This window comes from Eublepharis macularius, chromosome 3 (genome assembly GCF_028583425.1).
Source record: "Eublepharis macularius isolate TG4126 chromosome 3, MPM_Emac_v1.0, whole genome shotgun sequence".
Taxonomy (NCBI): domain Eukaryota; kingdom Metazoa; phylum Chordata; class Lepidosauria; order Squamata; family Eublepharidae; genus Eublepharis; species Eublepharis macularius.
The window spans coordinates 24304186-24324286 of NC_072792.1; the positions used below are offsets into that span (position 1 = coordinate 24304186).

General features: G+C 44.5%; 1 protein-coding gene across 2 annotated transcripts in view; it reads left to right on the forward strand.

Annotated features, from left to right (window-relative positions):
• The window catches only part of SLAIN1 (SLAIN motif family member 1), a 53374-nt gene extending 33651 nt beyond the window's left edge, over positions 1–19723 (forward strand). For both annotated transcript variants that reach the window (XM_054974227.1, XM_054974228.1), the window contains 5 exons: positions 1036–1185; positions 2659–3006; positions 9569–9724; positions 10622–10925; positions 19520–19723. In XM_054974227.1, the coding sequence (XP_054830202.1) occupies positions 1036–1185; positions 2659–3006; positions 9569–9724; positions 10622–10925; positions 19520–19595 (1034 nt within the window). In that variant the 3' untranslated portion in view covers positions 19596–19723. The remainder of the gene's footprint in view (positions 1–1035; positions 1186–2658; positions 3007–9568; positions 9725–10621; positions 10926–19519) is intronic.
• The last annotated feature ends 378 nt before the right edge of the window (positions 19724–20101 follow it).

Below are 20101 nucleotides of genomic sequence, written 5' to 3' on the forward strand. Positions count from 1 at the left end.
GAGCAAGAATCTTAAGGTATGATTGTGGGCAGGCTTTGTGTATTTGTTATCCCAAGAGCTGGGTACCATATGGTAACCTTTTTTAGTCTGGAGAATAAAGATCTTGCTGTTTATCTATTGGAGGAAAGGTATGGCGAACAATAAAAAGCTTTTGCAGATAAAATGGATTGTCGTAAGATACAGGATGGCTAGAATGATACTTAAATGCACAGAAATGCTACCACTGAAATAAAAGTGTTATATGCTGTTTCTAGAGGAAAGAAGAGCCCCGGGGCAGATCACCTTTGATAGGAATGGAATGGATGTGGCCAGGGGTCATTTCGTAGAAAAAGAGCTGGAGGAACGCATTAGCATAACTCATTAGCATATACGCCTCTTGCCATCACCGGAAATGTGTCATTGGCATAGCTGATTTGCATATTCCACACCCCTTGACATCACCTGTCCTGGCTGTTTTGGACCCAATCCTGGCCATTCAGGGCTGAAATTGGGCCCAAAATGGCAAAAAGGGGCTGAAAATGGCCGAAAAGGAGCCCAAAATGTCAGGATCGGGCTGCTGCTGAGCAGGAGAGTGATCCATCACCCATCAGAGGCCTGATCCAGGCCGTTTCAGACCCAATCCAGGACGAAACGGGCCCAAAATTGCCGAGAGTCAGGTGGGCGGGGCCACCTGACATGTGACCTCTTCGGGGAAAATTGTGGGAAAATGCCATTTTATTTGGATAAAACAATCTGGTTCAGAAATTCATATGTCAGGTTGAGCCTCTTGCTTCTCTTCAAAACTAACAACCAAATCCTAAGCAGAGTTACTCGAGTCTAAACCCACTGAGTAACTCTGCTTACGATTTCACTACAAATTTGCTAGCAAATCACTAAAATTAAATTGGCTAACAAACCCAGCTTTTAGATATAGAATCTTTTAAAAAGCTATTGATGATTTTAAAATATCGAATTTAGAAATATGTCTTCAAATGTTAAAGGTATCCCATAGGGTCATCTAGTAGCTAAAGGATATACTCTGTTACTTTTGAACAGGTTGTATTTCTAGAAGCTCCCCTCTCAGCCCACAGTCATCAATAGACAGTGAACTCAGCACCTCGGAGCTAGAAGATGACTCCATCTCCATGGGATACAAACTACAAGATCTCACGGATGTCCAGATCATGGCTCGGCTGCAGGAAGAAAGTAGGCTGCCTCTCCCCTCCTCCCTTTTGCAGCTGCATGTCACTACTTTCACCTTAGGAAAACCACTTGTTCATGACCACATGAAAGTTGCTCAGTTCACACTAAGAGCTATTGCACCTAACTGCAGATGGATCTTCCAAAACGCCCACTATTAAATGTCCTCAAATACTGGTGAGGGAGCAGGCTTTTTTTCAGCAGGTTCTCCCGGGATGTGAGATCCGGCACCTGTGAAAAAAGATCATGTGACTGGTGGCCCCACCTCCGGCGCCCAAAGGCCAGTGGGCCGTCTCCCCGGGTGGAGCTTCTCCCGGGCCACCTGCTTCCCCAGCCTCTTCCCCGGCCTTTCCCTTCCTCCCTCCCACCCTCCCTCCCTTTTTCTTTCCTTCTTTCCTTGCTTGCTTCTTTCTTTCCCTCCCTCCCTTTCTCTTTCCATGTCTTTTCTTCTTCCCTTTCTTTACCTCCCTTCCTGAGGTAAATCTGCTTGGCTGGCTGAAAGGCAGGCTTGGAGGGAGAAGAAAGGAAGAGAAAGCTGCCCTCCTGTTGCTCTTCCCGCTGCTGCCACCACCGCGCCAAACAAGGGGCAAGAGAAGGAAGGAGGTGCGCAGCTGGCTGGAGATGGCAGCGAAGGAGCAGCTTGGTGGGGCGCTGTCCCCTCAGCTGCCCTGCAGGGAAAGGGTCCCCGTCCTGCCCACCAACTTCACAGTGGAGCTGGTGGAGGCAACTGCTGATGTTTAAAGGGCCCTGTTGCTGCTTGCAAGCAGTGGCGAGGCCCTTTAAACTCAGCCCCAAAGCTTTCCAAAGCTTTCCAAAAGCTTCAGAAAGCTTTGATTCGGGATTTCTGAATCATGGCCAGCATGCTGGCCCTGATTCGGATATCCAGAATCTTTCCAGATCGGGTCCGATTTGGGTTATTTACCCAAATGGGAAACCCAAAGTGCACAGCCCTACTCACAACACTGCACCGCTTAGAGGGAACATTGCGCCGGGTAAGGAGTGGGGAGCAAGCCTGAATCGAGGGAGCACTCCATGGGGTGGCTGCACCCTGCGCAATGGCCTCACTTCAGAGAAGCGAGGTCACTTCTGGGAAGCGAGGTCACTTCTGGGAAGCGAGGTCACTTCTGGGAAGTGATGTCACTTCTGGGAAGTGATGTCATTGTGTGTTTCCGGCAGCACATGCTTTGGACACACACATGTGATAATAGAGAGATCCGCCACCTCTTCCCGCCCCAAAAAAAGCCCTGTGAGGGAGTATTACTGCATTGGCACTAGATGTACTTCAAAGAAAAGGAACCTCAAGAGGGCAAAGTGGGATATGGGGTTGTCTCATACATCAGCTAATACCATCTTTTTGGTTTTTTATGGGGGGGGGGGTGAGATTATGAAATCACTAGAAAGGAATGCTGAGAGAGGGATGAAAGATGTGGTATGAGCCTGTGCATCACTCAAATGTCTTTTTTCCTGCCAACTGTTCAGGTCTAAGGCAAGACTATGCTTCCACTTCAGCATCTGTATCCAGAAACAGCTCCAGCGTCTCTCTTCACTCGGGCAAGAAAGGCACCAACAGTGACCAGGAATTTGATCGCTACAGTCTTGAGGATGAGGAAGAAGAATTCGACCACCTGCCGCCCCCACAGCCTCGCCTCACTCGTTGCACCCCGTTCCAAAGAGGAATTCCCCATTCACAGACTTTTTCCAGTATTCGGGACTGCAAGAGAAGCCCAACCTCCCCATATTTCCCTTCAAATAATTATCAGCAGCAACAGTGTTATTCTCCTCAAGCCCAAAGTCCTCTTGAACAGCAACCAAACAGGATTAATGGAGGTAAGACAGGGTACCTTTTCTGGCCCAGGGATCCCCCACCCCAATACTATGGAATCTTCTATATTTTACCTCAGAGATGGCCAGATTTTGTATTCTCATGGGTGCAGTAAAGCTTCACTGTTAAGGGCTTTTGCCTTTGGGCATCAAAGAGGGAAGTAACATGAAGGTGTGGAATCATTTGCAGACACACAAAACACACTCGGCCTTTTAAAATAACTTTATTTTTGTGACTAGTGAAACTGTCAGCAAATTGTATGCCATCCTGTGATTAAAATTAAAGTTGGTGAGGGCCAGAATCAGCTCACAGGCTCCCAGCTGGCCATCCTTAGTTTTCCAAAAATCCCAATATTTAACCTATAGATTTACATTGTCTTTCTAAAAAGAGTATTCAAGAAAACTTACAAAGGCAATTTAATATGAAAAAAATAATGTAAGGACTAATACAAAACCCTGTGTAATTGTGAAAGGTAAAACACCATCAGTATTGCTTAAAAACCTTCCTGCCTTAGCCCTGAGCCTGAAACAGAAGAAAAAGTTTTTTGGACAAAGTAGAAGCCTTAGAATCATTTAGAAGTTGATGTCATCCAGGGCTTTTTTTTCTGGGAAAAGAGGTGGTGGAACTCAGTGGGTTGCTCAGCGGTGTGGAGGGCCATCTAAGCTCGCCTCTGTCTGGAGATCAGGGGGCGGGGCCACCAACCATGTGACCATTTTCAAGAGGTTCCGGAACTCAGTTCCACCGCGTTCCTGCTGAAAAAAAGCCCTGATGTCATCGATGATATCGTTCTTTTTGCCACTATCTGTTGAATTAACCCAATGCAAAGTGACAAGATTTTGGAACCATTTCTCTCTCCCTCCCCACTTTCCTTCCACAGAATCATAAGAGAATGGGTCTGATAAAATATTCATCTGGTTCCAGCATATTATTTTAGTAGCGCGTGACCAGATGGCTCTGGAAACTCATGGAGGCAACAGCCCTTCCCTGTTTTTTGGCCCCAGTATCTGAAAATAGAGGCTGCCTTTGGCTGGCAAGGCTTCCTTTCCTAATCTTTTTCTCATCTCATCTCCTATACTGATGTCTATTGGTCTTTTTATAACATTTTTTAAAAAAATAGTACAGTGATATTTAAATTTGTATGCCTAACAAGAATAAAGAGTTGGGTAGCAGGTTGAGAAGGTGGATAACGAACAATGAATGTGTCTAACCATTAGGGAATGGGAAAAGAAGAAAGAAAAGGGGAATGGAGCTCTGTATAGTGAGTTTCACAGTGTTTCAGGCATTGGTTCACTCAGGAAAATGTCTCCATCTAATGTGTCATTGAAGCATGACTCCATCAGAAGTTGAATTCGAGCGCGATCCTCGAAGCCGGGCCACCTCCCCTGGACACTTCAGGCTCACAGACACAACAACAGCAACAGACATCCACTGACGTTACACCACTGCAGGCCCGAACTCCCGAGTTCAAGTGATCTGCCGGTCTCAGCCTCCCATACTCAGGCTGGGATTACAGGCGCGGCCACCGCACCCAGCTGATGTTGTCTATAATAGCTAATAAGTTGTACATTGAGAGGAGAATTAGATCCTCCGTCAACTGGTGTATAGAGGCAGGATCTTTTGTAGTGCTGTAACTAGAGGCATGACCCAGATTGATCTAACATAAGACCAAATTTGCCAGGACCCTTGAAGCCATTCCTGTGCGATGGACACGAATAAGATGTGCACATTTTCTTCTCTTTACTTTTCCATCCTGCTTCAAGATGATAGGTATCCACTTCCAGCAAAGTTCTTATTTGTGTGTCAGTATCTCTTGGGAAAGAAAATACATTGCCCGCAAAACAGTTTGTCTATTTATAGTTGTCACAATGGTTCTGCGTTTCTGACAAATAGATTCTGGCAGGGTCCTGGCTCAAGTCTGTGCAGTTAAAACTGACTCCAGTATAACAAATGGAGGATTAGGTAAGAGAAGGGATAAGGACGAACGTTTGCATGTCATGTGGCAATAGTGCCCCTTGTTGCTGTGCAGCCAAGCACATCATATGTGGCAAGCTCACCAAACTCATAATCCACCAAGATGAATGCTAACTATCAGGTTCATGCAGCAGATGCATAATACACTTTGTGTGCTTACTGCTTCCCTGAGTTGCAAAACAGGGCGGAAGAGCTGGCGAGCACTTGACAAACACCAGTACATAATGAGCGTGGATGCTAAATGTTGGGCCCACATCCTGGACTCATTTTCCTCAGGCCAAAATCATAGGGGATAATAGAGCTGGGATGCCACCACTCACAGATGATCCTATGATTGGCAACTGGCTTCAGAGTTTTGGGGAATAGTTCCTTTCCTCCTCACTGTTTCCCACAACATGTTTGCAAAGAGTTCTTATTGGTCATGATGGTTCCTAAGAAAGGATGAAAAGTTGCTTTATAAAAGGACTCCCAAAAAGAAAATAGAAAAGAGTCCAGTAGCACCTTTAAGACTAACCAACTTTACTGTAGCATAAGCTTTCGAGAATCACAGTTCTCTTCTTCAGATGCATCCAACCAAAAAGAAAAGAAGGTTTGAAGGTGGAGAGAATGTGTGGCATTCAGAACTTAATGCTTATACATGAAAGGTGATGTTTAATGTGCTCTTCTGTAATTTCCAGAACCTTTGACTACAACAAGGGGTGTGCACCACTAGAGAAAAAAAATCAGGTTTCCTACTTCAGGTTTACCTGAAAGATCAGGAAAAACCCATGTTCCAAAGCAGAAAATGGCTTAATGAAGCGGCAAGCCGAAGCTTAACGAAGCATTCTGAAGTGCTTCTGTTACCTTTGCTTCGGCATTCCCAAATTGCTTCAGCAAATTGGGAATGCCAAAACATCCTGAATCAGGTCCGATCCAGGTTAAAAACCCGGATCTGTAACCCAAAGCGCACATCCCTAACTACAGCTGTTTTCCACACTGATGTTTGCAAGGTCAGAAATTAGTGTGGCTCCCTCAAGCCTTTGTTTCATGCCACTGTCTAAACACTGATGTTTAGGTGAAGAAATATCTGAATCTCAGCCCTTTTCCATCCAGTCTCCTCTTGAGGCAGAACCCGGGGTGGAAAAGACCATCCTGTTGAGTCCTGGCAGGAGAGGTGCTTTCATCTCACATGTCTCTTCCTATATATAGTGAGGAAATAATGTCCATGTCTTGGGAGGACTATATTCTTATCAATTCACTTTGAACCATGCCTGTTTGGAACAAGGGATTGAATCGTGTCAGAAATGGGATGTCTGAAAGCCGCTGTGGAGCTCTCCCTTGGTACTCCCAAAGGTTCTCTGTGAGCAGATATTTTAAAATATTTAAATTGGGGTGCTTCGAAAAAGGTAGAAAATATTATCTTTGCTTATCACTTGCAGTGCTTTAGTGATCACAGCAATAGACAAATGTTAGTCTCAAAATGCTCTGTGTGATGTTCTTTGAAGAACTTACTCCTGCCCAGCAAGCTTGGCATCACTTTGTCACAAAAGAGACAGCGGTATCATTATGCCTACAAAAGTCTTGTCTGAAGAAGGATGCTCTGACTTTCGAAAGCTTACACACACTGAAAATCTTGTTGGTCTCTAAGGTGCCAGTGGACAAAAATCCTGCTATTCTATTGCAGACCAACACAACTACCCATCTAGTTATGCCCAGGGCTTTTTTTCAGGGGGAATGCGGGGGAACGGAGTTCCGGAACCTCTTGAAAATGGTCACATGGCTGGTGACCCCACCCCCTGATCTCCAGACAGAGGGGAGTTGAGATTGACCTCCACACCACCAAGTGGTGCGGAGGGCAATTTAAACTCCCCTCTGTCTGGAGAACAGGGGGCGGGGCCACCAGCCATGTGACCATTTTCTCCGAGGGCAACCCACTGAGTTCCACCACCTCTTTTCTCAGAAAAAAAGCCCTGATTGTGCCTATATGGTCTTCTGTTTGTTTGGACCCTGTTCACATGATTTAACTTTTGTACCAATGAGGGTATCTTCCACAGATTCCAGAGAATTGTCATTTAGTAAGGCGCTGTGAACCCCCCTGAATGCCAATTCTCAAAGTTGTCTGCAAAGACAGAATGCTTAAGTCAGCCATGTGGATACATCTTGTAAATTTTTGAAACTGCAATACCACAGGGAGAGGAACCAGAGAGAAAGATGTTGCTTTTATGTGTGCATTTTTATGTCAAGCCTGTATTTGGAACAGTGGCAGATACAGCAACGAAAACCTTGCTGTGAGTAAAACAAGAAAAGAAAAAGATGCCTGAGTATTGTTCAAAATACTTTCGCCTGGCAAAACGGAAGCTGTAAACACTGTTGATATTGTCTCCAGTTAGTGGATAATTATGCATGGAAGATTTTTAGATAAATATGCTTAGCTGAATCTTTTGTGTACTTACAACAGCTTGTTACATCAATCCTGAGTCACCGAGCTGCAGATATAGTCAACATTATGACTGAATAGCTCGTTATGAATAATTGTATATACAACACAAGCATAATAGCAGGAATACAATGAAATAATTTTTAATTTTTTTTAAAAAGGAAATTGTTCTAATAATCTCAGTTGTGAAGATGCAATAATTCTTAATAATGGGCTACGACAGATCTTGTTAGACTTCTAATGAGTGAAATGTATTTATTCATTTACATGTTTATGTCCCGCTTTTCTCCTTCTCATTTCCTCCATTTTAATCTTCAGAGCCACCCTGTGAGGTAGGTTAGGCTGATATAGTGACGGACCCAAAGTGAGGTTTCACAGCAGAGTGGAAATTTAAACATGGGTATACCAGATCCTAGTCTAAAAATGTACCCCTTCCTGACAGAGGGGAATGTGTGATTTTTCCTCTTACCACAATAGCCAGAAGTGCAAGGAATTATGTGTGGGTCACTACATCTTCTCTCACTGTTTCCTCATAATGTGAATAGCTCTCAAATGGCAGGAAATTTTGTTTTCAAATAAACTGTGTGACACTTCCACCCTAGCAGCGCATCGCCACTCCTTGGATCCAAAAGCGTGAGGGGTTAAGGAACAGAAGGAGATGGGGTGACTGAAGGGAAAGTCTCTGAACCCCCACTTATCACAGGGTTGGGGAGTCACGAGGGATTTCCCTCACTAAAAACAACTTTCAGGGCTGCTCCTCTTTTGCTTGCTTGAGGGCCATTTGCCTCAGTGAGAAGGGCCTACTTGGGCGGTGGGGGGGAGCGTCACAGACCAAAAGTCACTCCCAAATTACAATTACTGCTTTTAGACATCACATGACGGGACTGAGGGCCAAGCTACACATTATGCAGACTTCCATATAAATTTTCCTGGGTCCCTTCAGTGAGGAGAAGTCACTGGAGACAGCAATTGGGAGTTGAGAACCTGTGTGATTTTTCCATATTTTGAGGGAGTATATCAGGTGAGGAGAAAACTGCTGGCACAGAAAGGGTTAAGCATCCCCTCCTCACCTGCTGCTCCTCTGAAGCAACTGCTTTTTGTGGAGACGGGTCACGAAGGTCCTGGCAGGCCCCCATGAATGACTCGCAGTCTGAATTTGACTTGATAGTCACGAGTTGTGTGGGTCTACATTGAAGTGAAATCCATATTATGAGACTGCAAAATTAGCAGACTGTGGACCAATTCTTGTCTCCCTGCAGTGATGCCATTTTGGTACCGTCTGTATGTCAGAGCCATGTAGGTATGGCTTTTCCACAGTTATGGTTCTGTCTTCGGGTATTTATCTGATGTCAAAGCTATTTTGTCTTAATTTTGAGTCTCTCTACATGAGAGATCTGACACATGAAATTGCATCGAGAGATGCAATGTTAGCCAGGAAGGGTAGTTTTAAAAGACAGAGCTGGAGGCTGTGGCTATACACTGGAGCTGTATGAAGGGGCTGGGAAATGCCAGAAGGGAAACTTCAGTCCATTATAACCTCTCCAGGTCCATGCCTGGCTCTGGAAGGCAGCTCCAGCCCATTTCCATTCCTCATTGCCCTCTGGTTGCCATCCCACATAGTTTTAGACTGGAGAGTTGACATTAACAGAGCCTTTGGGAGAGACGAAGATGAAATTAACAAACCCTCTGAGGAGCAACCTCCACTGGCTGTGTCTTTTTAAGCAACACTTCTCGGCTAACATTGCATCTCTCTACACTTGACAAATACACGCCAGGGTGTCTTGTGTAGAGAGACTCTTTAAAAGGTAAAGGCACCGAGTCATTAATACTGACCCATGGAGGGACGTCGCATCACGGCGTTTTCTTAGCAGACTTCTGTTATGGGGTGGTTTGCCATTGCCTTCCCCGGTCATCTACACTTTACTCCCAGGAAACTGGGTACTCATTTTACCGACCTTGGAAGGATGGAAGGCTGAGCCAACCTTGAGCCAGCTATTTGGACCCAGCTTCCGCCAGGATCAGGTTGTGAGCTTGGGCTGCATTGAACCCGGCTTCCAGTCAGTGATTATTTAGGCAGAATACCTCTTAATGTTTGAACCAGAATTATTCTTAGATTCCAGTCCAGGGGTTATGTGACCATAACCGCTTCCTGACATGGGCAATCATTTGGTTTACTACAGACAAACTCCGAAGAAGCATGCCCAACTTAGCCCGGATGCCAAGCACGCCCACCATCAATACCAGCGTCAACTCTGCAGTCACTGTGAGGAACAGTCTCAGCTTCGACTCTAACTTGCATGGCGCTGGTAATGGGATGTCAAGAATTCAGTCTTGTAGTAAGTGTGAAATCTTTTTTAAAAATTTTATTCAGCCTGCTTTTCAACCAATAAGTTTGGTTCATGGCATGAACCTTTACTTACTTACTTACTTACACTTACTTACTTACTTACTTACTTACTTACTTACTTACTTACTTACTTACTTACTTACTTACTTACTTACTTACTTACTTACTTACTTACTTACTTACTTAATTTATGCCCCACTTTTCTGCCTGATCTTAGACTGAAACTCTAAACACTCTAACTAAAGTCAGGGCTTTTTTTCAGCTGGAACACGGTGGAACGGAGTTCCGGAACCTCTTGAAAATGGTCACATGGCTGGTGGCCCCGCCCCCTGATCTCCAGACAGAGGGGAGATTAGAGTGCCCTCCGCGCCGCACGGAGGGCACGCTAAACTCCCCTCTGGAGATCGGGGGTGGGACCACCAGCCAGGTGACCATTTTCTCCCAAGGGCAACCCACTGAGTTCTACCACCTCTTTTCCCAGAAAAAAGCCCTATCTAAAGTACTAAATAAAATAAGAGAATAACTATGGTTCTTGTTATTGTTATAATAAAATAAAACATTAAAAATAAAAAATACTAGAAAAGCTCCTAGCTTTTTTACCACAACTTCTGGGCATGGCTTATGTGGAAGTGCTTTGATGTTGTCTAGGAGCAATCCTAGGAAGGTCTACTCAGAAGTAACTCCAATTTTTCACCAAGAAAGTGTTCTTAAGATTGTGGTATCCCAATCTAACCTACTTCCCAGGGTTACTGTAAAATGCTGCTCCGTTCAGGAAGGGCTGGGTATATAAATAAGCGACATGTGGGCAGAATACTTGAATCAGCTCAACGTGAGTTTCTCTTGCATAAAGTTCCGTAACTCTGTGTTTCTTGCCCTCCTCTTTTAGTCCCTTCTCCAGGACAGCTTCAGCACCGAGTTCACAGTGTGGGACACTTTCCAGTCTCCATCAGGCAGCCTCTGAAAGCCACTGCCTATGTGAGTCCGACAGTTCAAGGAAGCAACAACAGCAACAGCAGCAGCAATAACACGCCATTGCCTGGCACCTTACAGTTACACTCAAACTCTGGCATCCCGATGCCAAACAAGACTGCGAATGCAGGGGTTATAACGCGCAGTGGTCTTCCAAGGCCCTCCTTGGCTATAAGTGGGAGCAGCATACCCAGGAGTAAGATTGCACAGCCAATTCGAAGGTAAGAGTGGTTTTGTTGAAGCAAAGAGGGCATCGTTGTGCGGTGGTCGTGCCAATGTTATCTTGGCCAAGGAATCCTGGGAACTGTAGTTCTCCAAGGAGCAGTAGGGATGTCTAAATGTTCACCACCCTAGGCAAAAGCCAGTTCCTAGGCTGCCTTGGGGGATTCTGGCCAATGCAAGGAACAGGGAGGCTGTAGAGTGAGAAAAAGCATGGAAGCTCAAAGCGACACAAACGTTGGTTCAACTAGATTCGCCAAACGGAGCAAACCAGTCGGTTCCCAGGGAACTCAGCGGCTGGGTGAGGTCGCTGCTCCGCTACCTCTGGTTTATCCTCAGTGGAGACTTGATGGAGCATGGTTCCAGAACCCCACAAACTAGAGAGCCAGTGATGTGTAGTGGTTAGAGTGTAGGGCTAGGATTGGGAAAACCACGTTTGAATCCTCACTCTTGCTATGGAAGCTCGCTGGGGACCTTGGGCCAGTCACACACTCTCAGCCTAAGATCCAGAGGAGTGAGCCATGTTAGTTAAGACTAACCAACTTTATAGTAGCATAAGCTTTCGAGAACCACAGCTCTCTTCGTCAGCCTAAGCTATCTCACAGGGTTGTTGCGGGGATGGAAAGAAGCAGAGGAAAATTATGTAAGCCACTTTAGCTCCCCACTGGAGGAAAGGGGGCATATTTATAAATATAAATATAAATACATACATACATACATACATACATACATACATACATACTTCCAGCTTATGGGCCCCGTGGCGCAGAGTGGTAAGCGGCAGTACTACAGCCCAAGCTCTGCTCATGACCTGAGTTCGATCCCGGCAGAAGCTGGGCTCAGGTAGCCGGCTCAAGGTTGACTCAGCCTTCCATCCTTCCGAGGTCGGTAAAATGAGTACCCAGTTTCCTGGGGGTAAAGTGTAGATGACCGGGGAAGGCAATGGCAAACCACCCCGTAACAAAAAGTCTGCCAAGAAGACGTCGTGATGCGACGTCCCCCCATGGGTCAGTAATGACTTGGTGCTTACACAGGGGACTACCTTTACCTTTACCTACTTCCAGCTTCTGGGATGTTTTTGAAAGTCCATAGTTTGCAGAGTCTGAGACTGGCCACGCCCTTGTTAGTCTTCACATGGGATCTGCTGGTATGTTGTGTTATGACAGTTTCATCAAGGGAGAAGTTCAGGGGTCCATTCTGAGTGGCAATCTAGCATGTGGCCCCGTGGCAGAGAGTGGTAACGCTGCAGTATGGCAGTCCAAGCTCTGCTCACGACCTGAGTTCGATCCTGGCAGAAGCTGGGTCCAGGTAGCCGGCTCAAGGTTGGCTCAGCCTTCCATCCTTCCGAGGTCGGTAAAATGAGTACCCAGTTTCCTGGGGGTGAAGTGTAGCTGACTGGGGAAGGCAATGGCAAACCACTCCGTAAAAAGACTGCCAAGAAAAGTTGTGATGCGATGTTCCCCCATGGGTCAGTAATGACTCGGTGCTTGCACAGGGGACTACCTTTACCTTACCTAGCGTGGTAAATTGGTTAGAGTGTCAGACTAGGATCTGGGAGATGCAGGTCTGAACCCCCAATATGCCACGTAAGCTCACTGAGTGATCTTGGACCTTCCCTTCCCACTCTCTCCACTTAACCTACCTCACAGGATTGTTGTGCAGATAAAATGGAAGGGGAGAGCACGTCAGCCCCTTTGGGTCACCATTGGGAAGAAAAGCAGAGGATAAATAAAATAATAGCATCCCTTTTTTCCTTCCTTTCCTTTTCAGAGCTTCTGTGATCAAATGATCTTGAGCAATGACTGATTGAATAATTAATAAATTAATTTCTAAAGGAAACTACGCTAGAGAGAAATTTAGCAACCAACAAGGTTATATTCAGATCACTGTTTAGCATTAGATAGGGAAGAATCTCTCCCTGAAAATTATTAAATGGAGCACAATTTTAAAGAGGTAAAACCCAACAATTCCTAAAAAACAGTACAAAGAGAACGTTCCAATATTTTATGGGACTTAGGGCCAAGCTACAAGTGACGAATGACACTTGAACGGCAAGTGGATTGAGTGGAGTGCAAGTGAACAGGGAGAAATACACTTGCCGTTCAAGTGTCATTCGTCACTTGTAGCTTCGCCCTAAGTGTCAATTTTGACCCTGACCACAAGAACAGAGGCGATCTGAATATGGAATATGATAAAATCTACCATCCAGTACTTCAGAGAGGAAATGAATAGCATTATAAATGTTAAGGGTTTTGTATTCAACACTGTAAATCCAAGTTAAAGGCACCAGTAACAAGCAAAGAATATGCAACCTGAAAAGGAAATGCAAGCAAAGAGGAAATGCTACAAAACTGCATGTTACACTTTTGAGGAGGGAGTCTTTTTAAACATTGTTTTGTTGAATTTGTACCACACCCTTCTTCCAGAATGTCGTTTTCTCTTTCCAAAAAGCTTGTGGAACTGGATTAACTCATCAGTCTGGCTTGTCTAAAACCACACACTGAGCTTTGTAGCTGAACAAGGATTTGAACTCGGATTTCCTTTATCTAAAGCCCCGGCTCTAGCCAATGAGCCACGCTGCCATCAGCAAGCTGGGATCTTCAGAGGAAGGGGAATGGATGAAGGATCCCACTCTGTAGTCAAGGAGACACCGGATTTCATATCACTGATTGGACAATTTGGGAGTTGGAGATGTCTCTCAGTCGGTTCTTGTGGGAGAAAATTTGGGGATCTGCCCATATCACCTCAGGTTTTTCACCGCACGTGGGAATTCCAGTCACAGACTAGTGAGGCATGACAATATTATCCAGTGATGCAGTGATCATGGGAGGGGGGGCTGTCCATGTTGGGATCAGAAGGTCAGGAGGGAAGGAACGCTGTCACATACTCTTGAAAAATGGTGCCCTCAGCCATGTTCTGAGCCAAGAGGGAAGCCTTGGTAGTGCACAAGCAGGCCTTATGTGAAAAGCCTCAGAAATAAATTATCTTCTGTATGGTGCTGCTCTGGGGCCTAATATTTTATTTTTTATTTATGTCATTTATAGTCCACCTTTCTCGCTAAGACTCAAGGCGGATTACACAGTGTGTGATTAGTACAGTCTATTTCCATAATGCTATGGGGTAAATAAACACAATTTTACAAAGGCGTAGCATTACTAAGAATCCAATAGAGAGCTGAAACAGAACATAAGCAATTCTAGGGCTGACATTAGACCACATAAAGCACAAGTAGCTCATAGGAGAACATATTTAAGACAGCAGGTAGTATATAGGGCAACATAGTGGTGAAGTCTACAGTCTTTAACTCATTAGCAAAGCATCTGAGAGCCCCTCCCTACAATACAAAAGCCTTTTTGAATAATTTGGTTCTGCATCATTTGTGGAAAGCTAAAGAGTGGGGGCTCTACTGACCTCCTCAGGCAGGCCGTTCCACAGGTTAGGGGCCACCACAGAGAAAGCCTGTGTGTGGGCTGCTGTTGATTTTACCCATGTGCAGGCGGGCACCTGCAGGAGACCCTGTTCTGATGAGCTAAGTTGCCATGGAGGAACATAGGGAGGGAGACGGTCCCGTAGTTATGCCGGGTCAAGGCCATGAAGAGCTTTGTATGTGATAACCAATACCTTGAACGGAGCACGGTAGCTGATAGGTAGCCAATGAACTGACTGCAGAATGGGGGTGATGTTCATGCTCCTACTCGCTCCTGATAGCAGTCGCGCCGCAGCGTAATACTGCTAAGGTTTTACCTGAGTACCTGAGACTGCAAAATAGGAGGGGGAGGGGGATTTATCTCCTATAAAACAGGCTATGATGCATGGCCAGTAGGCTCTATGGTTTGGTGGGCCCTGCAGTTTACAGGCTTATCCACAGCAAGCATCTTCCTGATACCCTTGGGGAACTAACTGCACTGCTTTTCCATCTCTTGCCCTTCAAGAGGTGTTGAGAAGCCAGCCTTGCTCCTTCAATGTGTCTTTGGTGCTCAAGTGTTGTAAATAATGCAAAAGGAAGAGAGAATAAAAGAGAATCTAAACCAGCCTGTTTGTGTCCTACAAAACTTGATGCAACCTGACAGCTACGTGTATTGCTGCCTGCCAGGTCCTTGACAGTTGCCAACCCCCTTTTCCAGTCCAAAAGAGGGGGTCCACTCGCAGACCTCCATATAGGGATGATGTGTTTAACTTTGAAGATCACAAGTTGTGTGGGCCAGATTGTTAAAAAATTCAACTGAGCTGGCACACCATCAACTGCTTCCGTGTGATTTCCCTGGAGAGAACTCTGATTAAGTGATTGGTTTCATTCAGCCAAACGCCATTGAATAATTTCACATCCATTTTTAATTGTGTTGATAGCATGATAATTAAGTGCTGCTAATAGTTGGGCTTTGTAATTAAAGCTTAAACCCAAAGGCTAAAATCCTAAATGTTCTTAAGCTGTTTTAATAACCAGGGCTTCCGTGGGATTTGAATGGCTTAATTACGCTCCAGGATTGCCACCAAAATGGGTTCAAGCATTCTTCAGAAAAATTATCTACATCTTCCTTAAAAGAGTAACACGGAGGCATACAGGAGAAGTTTTTTTGGAAGGGCAAGAATTCTTTTAGGTTTTTTATTGGGTTTATTGATGATTTCTAATTGGTTATTTTCTCTTATTGTTTGGGTTTACTGGTTTGCAGGTTGCTTTTAGCTTGGAAATGTTTGTTCTTGGTAGGCTCGTGATTATTATTATTGTTATTGTTATTATTTTCAAGGCTGGTTTAATATAAGAAAGGCTCCTGTTTTCCTTTCTTTTCTCTTTTTTTTTCTTCCTCTTCAATTTGGTTTTCTTTTGTTCTTGTCTTTCGACTGTGTTGTTTTGCTGGTGGCACCGTTTTGTCTTTCTCACTCAGTTGGCCTGATTGGAATTGGGACAATTGGGATTGGGAATGGCAATCAAAAGCCTTCTATGCTGCTGTGGATCTATTTTACAAAAGAAGATATAAGTTTATAAGTTTGTAACTTAGTTTAATACAATTTTAAATTATATTATTTTTAAGCTTTTTCGCGTTACTTAATTTTCTACATTAATAATATTAACTCAATAAGATCTAATTTAAATGTTAGGATAATATAGGAATATATGTAGGGTTTCTTTATATATTATTTTATACCCACACACACAAATATATACACTGGAGGGAAGGTGGCATGGTATAGCCCAATCTTACCAGATCTTGGAATTTAAGCAGGGTCAGTAGTTAGATGGGCAACCTCCAAGGAAGTCTCTGCAGAGGAAGGCAATGGCAAACCACCTCTGCTTCTCATTTGCCTTGAAAGCCCTTTGCTGGGATCACCATACGTCAGTTGTGACTTGATGGCACTTTATACACACAGATTTTATGCTCTTTAATCTGGGGTAAGGTAATGCTTGCTTGACATGCAATCCAAACCCCCTTCTAAACCTATTGACATCAGTGTACTTTAGAAGGGTGTAACTGTGTTCAGGATTAACTTTGAAATCTGCAAAATCATTGGAAATTTTCCCTTGAGGTATCGCAACACTATGTAATATGTAATATAATAATAATATGCATCATGTAATTTGAAATGTCTCAACATCCCCATACCTTTTTATTTAAAAGGAGCAAAAAAACATCAACATGGTTTGATGATAAAGGCAAACATCATCCTTCATTTGTTTATAATGTAAACTAGAAATGCAGATTTGTTCAGAAACAGGGATTTACAACATCAGTGAAAAAAACCCAGAGATCATAGGGGTGATACACACATTGTTTTAAGCATGGACATACAGCATGTTTGATAAACTGTGTGAGTATTGAAAGAAGTGTGTGTTGAAAGTCTTGCATGTTTGCCATTCGGCCTGGGTGATAGATCACAACCCACAACAGTAGGGACTAGCACCTTAACATACTGGAAAGTACAACACACAATTATGGTAGAAATTACCAAACACTTTTCTGAATAATATTTATTCCACTAGGGGCAGTGACCAGCCCCTGGTTGGCGCAAGCTGAACCCTGTTGAGCGCATGGTGGCTTTCCATCCTCCCGGCAGGCTTGGCGTCCTTTCTGCGGGGTCTCCCAACTAGGGGCTGGTCACTGGAATGTGTTCATCGATTGACCACTGCATTTAAGAAGAAAGGAGTGATGCTTTCTCATTAAGAAACATTCTCGGGACGCCTTTCCCTTGGGGGAGTGCTGGTTCATTGTTGTGCATTCCTTGTGTTTATTTGGAATTGAAAAGTAGTAGGCTATTGGCCTTTTGTGATAAATATTATTCATAAAAGTGTTTGGTAATTTCTACCATAATTGTGTGTTGTACTTTCCAGTACCTGTGTTTAGGTGCTAGTCCCTGCTGTTGTGGGTTGTGATCTATTACCTCTGTTACCACACAGTGTTCCCTTCTGTAATGAATTCTAATTTGGCCTGGGTGCACAAATGTTCAAAATGCATTTTTTTGTTTCCCATAAGGAGGGAAGCTGCCCTTGAACATTCGGCGAAAGAAACGGGATGCAGCATTCTGTCCTAGATCAGCGGTTTCTAAATGTCTAAGACTTAAGAAGTTGGCCTTGAAGGGGCACTAGTGTGGCAGCCAAAGGATCTCTGTGGCAAAGGATTCTGGGAGGCCGTTCCAGGATGCACTTCCTCGTTGCATGGCTGGCCGGGCGTGCTGAGCATTCTTCCGAGGCTGTATCTTGCCAGGAAAGATGCCCAATGGCAGACAAATTGCCCTCCCAGTATCTTCTTGAGAAACCCTGATAAGCTTCTGAAGAACCTTAGAAACAGTCGGACAAGCATGAACTCCCAGGGGATAGAATAGGCAAAGTGGAGCAGGGGCGACGCTAAGGAGAAATGTCCTTGGAAGACTTTGTGACTGTTGTAGGCCTTGTTATACACTGCAGAGTACACAGGTCCTGGTGTCCCATTCAGATTGTGGCTGTGGTAGACGTGGAGAAGGGCCTTAATTCTCCCCATGGCTTGCACCATTTCCCCAACATGTCGTGGGCTTGGGTGAAGCTTGCTGGTATGTTGGGAAAGCCCGCAAGCATACAGGCACTGTGTAATGTCCCCTCGGGGTTTGACATTATAATTAAGTCTGAGCAAAGGATAGTCACAAAAGCTATTTATCCCACATATGTACAGTTCATCCATAAAACTCAGATGGGGGTGGGGTTTGGCATTGGGGTCATGGTAGAACATCCGCTTGGCCTGCAGGTCTCAAGTTCAATCACACGCAGCGTCTCAAGTGAAAAGGATCAGGTAGCAGACCTGGAAATGCTGCCAGTCAGAAGAGACTATTGACGAATGGTTGCCTGTGTTGCTGCTCACAGGAGGACGGAGAAAGTCCTTTGCTTTCGTCCTGGCTGATACTAGAGTCAGTCGGTGGCCAGAACCGACGTGTTATTTATTTATACCCCATTTTTCTCTCCAATGGCAACCGAAAGCAGTTTACTACATTGTTTTCTCATCTTCGATTTCATCCTCACAACAACCCTGTGAGGTAGGAGAGTGACAAGTCCAATGTTACCATGGCAGAGTGGGGATTTCAACCTGGGTCTCCCAGATCCTAGTCTAGACTCTACCCCAGGCAGTCTTCAAAAGGGACCTTGTAGCTCACCAGTTGCTGCTGCGTAGCTAATGTATCCCCTCAAAGACCCTGGAAAAGATGGCAGAAATATCTGCTTTGGATCTTTTAGAAGAATGATTAAAGCTTTTATTTCATAGGACTTTTCTCTGTGCTACACAGCAGAGAACTTCACCTCTGGTGCTCTTCCTGGTCTATGTTGTGTTTTTAGGAGTGAACAAAAATCAACATCGTCATCTTAATTTATACCCTGCCTTTCTCCCCAGTGGGAACCCAAAGCAGCGTACATCATTCTTCTCTTTTTATTTTGTCCTCACAACAACCCTGCAAGGTAGGTTAGGTTGAGAGTGTGTGACTGGCCCAAGGTCACCCAGCCAGCTTCCATGGCAGAATGGGGATTCAAACTTGGGTCTCCCAAATCCTGGTCTGATACTGTAACTACTATACCACACTTTGGACGTTTTCACACGTCTTACCGGCCATGCAAAATCACGCAAAACTTCCAGAACGACAACGTCTTCCTGGTGCAATTTCCCGTCATGACTCCAGTTTGTGGCGCGATTCGACGAAAAATCGCGCCAGGAAGATGCCGTTGTTCCAGGAGTTTTGCCTGATTTTGTGTGGCTGGTAAAATGTGGGGAAACGGTCCTCTCACAACAATTAGTAAGATACTGGAGGGTAAAGAATAGCTTGGGCTATTTTTCATCACTCAGAAGTAGCTCTCATTAAAGAAAAGGGACCCCTGCTGTACCCATTACAGACCATTGGCTATCATAACTGCCCTTTATCCTGAGCTCAATCAAAGTTAATACATCTTGTTAAAAATTAGCTGCTAGCCATACATGTTCCATAATAATAGTCGTTCTTGAGGTCAGACCTAACCCAAATGGATGGTTTTTTAAACCGAACAACAGGAAATCAGATAATGTCTTCAACAAAGCGGTGTTCTGTATTTTTCTGGATTAGGGTTGTCTTCTGTACTTCCCTTTATAATGTGGCTTGTTTCTTCAAACAGTTTCCTCCAGCCGCCAAAGCCGCTTTCTTCACTTAGTACTCTACGGGATGGCAACTGGAGAGATGGCTGTTATTGAACGTGAAGAGACCTGAACTGCAGGCAAGAAAGAACGCTGATCCTCTTACCCAGCTGGCTGGGTAACTTGACTGTGGGTGGGGAGAATTGGTCACACGGCAGTTTCTTTTTCTCTGTCACTGATTACCGAACATATGCAAGCCTACATCTTGCACTTCTGTCGTTTGCTTGGAAAAACCACAAGTGTTGTCAAATTAACATTAAGAGTTATTATTTTGACCTTTTAAAATACATCTGCAAAGTATCAGGGGTAGCCCACTTGGGGGCGCCAACATGTGATTTCTGAATGCTTTGTCATAAAGAAGTATTTTTCTGAACAGTTCATCTGTGTACTTCTTTAAAAGGTGATGTTTTAATAAGTTTGTTTTTTTCTTGCAAAGTTTACAAGGTGGATTCTTCTGCTACCTGTGTGAACATTTTTAAGCTTTCTAAGGAACGTTGTTTTGTATTTAATGTGTTTTACATTCACTTGGGCCATAGAATATTAAAATTTTGTCTGTGCCATAA